General features: G+C 37.1%; 1 protein-coding gene across 1 annotated transcript in view; it reads right to left on the bottom strand.

Annotated features, from left to right (window-relative positions):
• LOC106882198 (probable serine/threonine-protein kinase DDB_G0272282) overlaps positions 1–2,226 on the bottom strand; it is a 41,683-nt gene extending 39,457 nt beyond the window's left edge. Inside the window, exon 1 of the mRNA XM_014932791.2 lies at positions 1,016–2,226. Coding sequence (XP_014788277.1) covers positions 1,016–1,510 — 495 coding nt within the window. The 5' untranslated portion in view covers positions 1,511–2,226. The remainder of the gene's footprint in view (positions 1–1,015) is intronic.
• Positions 2,227–3,971: the final 1,745 nt, after the last annotated feature.

Here is a 3,971-nt window from a genome sequence, read left to right as displayed (position 1 = left end):
TTATATAGATCCACAGGGTAAACCTAACCCTAACTCAAACCGTAACCCTGACCGTAACCCTAACACTAGTTTTGTGAGATTTGGCTGTTATTTCTAGCATGTAAATAGCCTGCTTGGTGGGGGGGGGGGGATTGAAATTTTTCAAAAATTTTTTTTTCAGAATCGGAATCTCCATAGCCTAAAACGTGGGATTCTGTAAAAAAAAATTAATAAATAAGGGTGGGGAGGAAAGGTTCAGATTACATATAGTCCATCTCTACCCAAACAATAATTCCAACGCTCTCAGATTTCGCCATAAATGAATTTGGTTAGGGCTAAGAGACCAGTTTTGCAGGAGAGGGACTGATTATCGATTAATATTAGTAATAGTAACAACAACAATTCGAATATTCATTCTCATTGATTAATTGAAGGTAAACATAAAAGTAAAAGGCAAACAAAAAAACACACACACACACATAGACAAGAGGAAAACTCTTATCAATAGACATTTTTAAATAGCGAGTATTTTGTGCAAACATCTAAGGATGAAAGGAAACCAACAAAAAGTTAGATATTAATTGACTGATACAGGCTTTGTAGTTTTCGTTTCTCTTTTCAGTATTTTATGACAAACCAGATGGAGATTTGGCTAATGCTTGAACATCGGCCAAATCATCCTAACAAAGCCAGTCGAACCTCCGATATAAGCACCTTCGGTCGAAAATCGGCATTCTTTGCCCGGAAATCTCTGGCTTCTGACTCGCTTTCAAGGGATAGGTTTGCTGGAGAGATGGAGAGAGGGGGAGAGAGAGAGAGTTTAGTAGGATGACGAACGGAAATATTCCTCTGTCTATATCGCCTGAAATATTTTCAGGCACAATATCACTGGTTTTAATTTTGACTTCAGTTTTGAACGAATTTAAAAAATGTTTAAAGAAAGTAGTCGAAATGAGACAAATAATCAGCTATAGTGGGCGGACTTTAGGAATAGCACAGGGGTGACTGGGAATTAGAAATCAAAGACTTTGCTCACCTCTTCTAGTTGTCTTTGTAACTCGGTAACCATCATCTTTAGGTAGTCGTAGCTAGCACAAGTAAGAGCTTTCATCCAACTTTCCATCTCTTCTTGGGTGCTGGAACTCAGGACGTATGTCCGGGCACCCGATCGTGGGAAGACTATTTCGAATGTGAAAGATTCCCCAGATGTAGCCCCACCATTTCCTGTGGAAGATCCATTATTACAACTACCGCAGCTGTTGATGTGGTGAGCTGCAGCAAGTTCAATAGTACATCCTTCGAGTACTACTACCCCCATTGGTTCCTTATCGTGTTTCTTTTCATAGTAGAACAAAAGATTGCCCTTAAGAATGAACCATCGTCGCTGAAATGATTTGTTTAGTTCTCCTTTCTTTTGAAGGTATCCCTCTTTATCTGAAGACCTATTCGAGTTAGCGAAGTGTATTAAACTCTTCTCGTTGATTTTCATCTTCTTTTTGAAATTTTTTACTTTACTAACACGTTGGTTCATAGTTGAGAAATGAAACAATTGAATCCAGGCCGGCTGCTAGCCGCCACGCCACCTCTGAGAGACTGTGTGTTGTTTCGGGCGAAGCAAAGGAGTGTATCACTGCCGGGAAACGTAATCTGCTGTAGTTTTGATGGCATGCTGCTTCTACCTGGAACATGATGCTGCTGATGGCGGTGGTGGTAGTGACTGTAGTAGTTTGATTGGCGATAGTGTTGGTGATGGTTGCAGTCGTGATAACAACAATGATTCAGAAAGGGTTTGGGGTTTCTAAAACAAGGGTGATTTGTGAAGGAACTGCCAGAAAAAATAGGGTAATGTTGATATTGCACGCGTTGTGACAAGGATTGGGTCCTTGTCAGCATCAACACATTCATCCTTCGACCACCCCAGTAAAATATCTTCCTGGATTCTTCCAATTACCCTTCGACATTGATACGTTATCAAATTTCTGATAAGAAGGGGGCGGTGCCCAAATAATTTCACCGTTAGCAAGCAATTTTCTTTCTTCGCTTCTGTCACTTACAGGAGTCAGTAGCGGATATGACGTAACGGAAGTAGTGCTTGACACGACCAGCAATATTTCAACTACTGTGTTCTGGAATTATAACATAACTCATTCATATCATTGTTCTTTTAATGCTCGTTAGAGCATCAGATAAAATATCATGAAGTATTTCTGTTGGGCAAACATAAAGGACGTGTACACCACCCATTTTTTTCAAAAGTTTTTTTTTTTTCGAATTTCTATGTTTTCGATATAGGAAAATTCGATATTGCCCCAAAATCATTCCAATTTATTAATTTTAAACTTTTTGTCGAATTTCGTTTTTTTAAAACACGTAGAAGAATACAGAGATTACGAATCTGGGAATTCTTTTTTAATTAAAATTTTTCTTAAGAGAAACACTCGATATCCCCCCTCCACCCATCTCTTCCCCGCTTTCAAAAAAACTAAACACTCATTCGTCTGATGTTTTACGCATGCGTAGAATTCTACTGAAATAGTAGACGTAAAAAATATCAGACCACCATCAGAAAACCTAGCATGCTAGAAACAACAGCTAAACGACATTGTTGCTGGAAAAGTCTCCCCGCTTTCTAAAAAGGTGAAAGTGAAACATTCGGAGGTGATGGGTGGAGGTTGAGGAAGGAGAAAAATTTACAAAAAATCTTTTAAAGATTCGTAATCTCTATTTGGTGCGCGCGTAATTGTAGTCATCGCGCAAGATAAACATTTATGAAATGCACACGTAAATAAGTTATGTTTACAAACTATGTTTGTAATTATCTATATAATTGATAGCAAAGTTTGTATAAAATTAAATTAAATCCAGGTTTCGTCACAGATCGATCAAGTTAGTAAAGTTTTAATAGTTTTGTGACCACATAGTGTCTCGATACATTCTAATGAAAAGGTAAAAGAAAGATAAAGTCACTCTCTCTTTGGAAGAGAAATTAATTTTTGACGTTCTAAAACCCCTCATAACATTTTTATTTTTAAGAATTTTCACAAAATATTTTCGATTCTGTCTTCTGCATAATGGAATTAATACGATTATCAATAATAAATAAATAAATTGTTAATATTTCCCCTACTCTCTTAATTCCAAAACTTACCATTGTTTTCGATTTTTTTTTTAATTCTTGGATTTCAAAATAGAATTAATACGATTATCCAATATTTAAAAAAAATTTTTTGAACTCCACGCCCCTAATTCCAAAGCTTTGTACTATTGAGTCTTGCGTGTTTGTGTAAGAGAAAAACATTTACTAGCAAAATATTATGTTATTAAAATAAATTATCTCTAAAATACCGCTTCCAGTGTTTCTGGTTTTCGATGAGAAACAAGTTGCATGTAACCCTTCTTTTTCGTTTTCCATGAGACCCATCTTCGCCGGGAAAATTGGAAGAATGACATAATACTCTCTCTTTATTTCTAACAAAACAGATCCTTGTTTTTTTAGAAATGAAAGTGACCCCCAACGAGAAGATCACAATCAAATTAAAATTTGGATTGTACATTTCATGAGCAAGTTTTCGAGTTTTAATACTTTATCTGCAATAATTTAAAGGTATGTCACAGATAGTTTCTCTTCATAACACACTTCTCTGTTAGTAAACGTTTTTCTCACAACAATTTAAAGGTAGGTTTGAGATAATCTACTTTAATAATGTAGTGACCCCGTAATAGCAGACGACATTTCCGGAAAGTTTATCCACGCATGCGCAGGGACTAGTTCCGGAAGGAATACAGGAAGAGTCTCATGCGCATGCGTAGTCATCGACATCCAAGCTTTCGCGCTTCTTTTCATTCTCTTTCACCCTGGCTGGCGAAGAGCCTAGAAGTCGTAGCAGCCTCTCTCCAACATTCCAACTCTGGAGCTACACAAATAACCACGCAACTTCATTGACGGCGTCTCAGTAACCAAAGAGCGAAGTGCTGCTGAATTCTATTGTAAT

Source organism: Octopus bimaculoides, chromosome 1, assembly GCF_001194135.2.
Source record: "Octopus bimaculoides isolate UCB-OBI-ISO-001 chromosome 1, ASM119413v2, whole genome shotgun sequence".
NCBI classification, from domain to species: Eukaryota; Metazoa; Mollusca; class Cephalopoda; order Octopoda; family Octopodidae; genus Octopus; species Octopus bimaculoides.
This window is presented reverse-complemented; position numbering and strand designations above follow the sequence as displayed.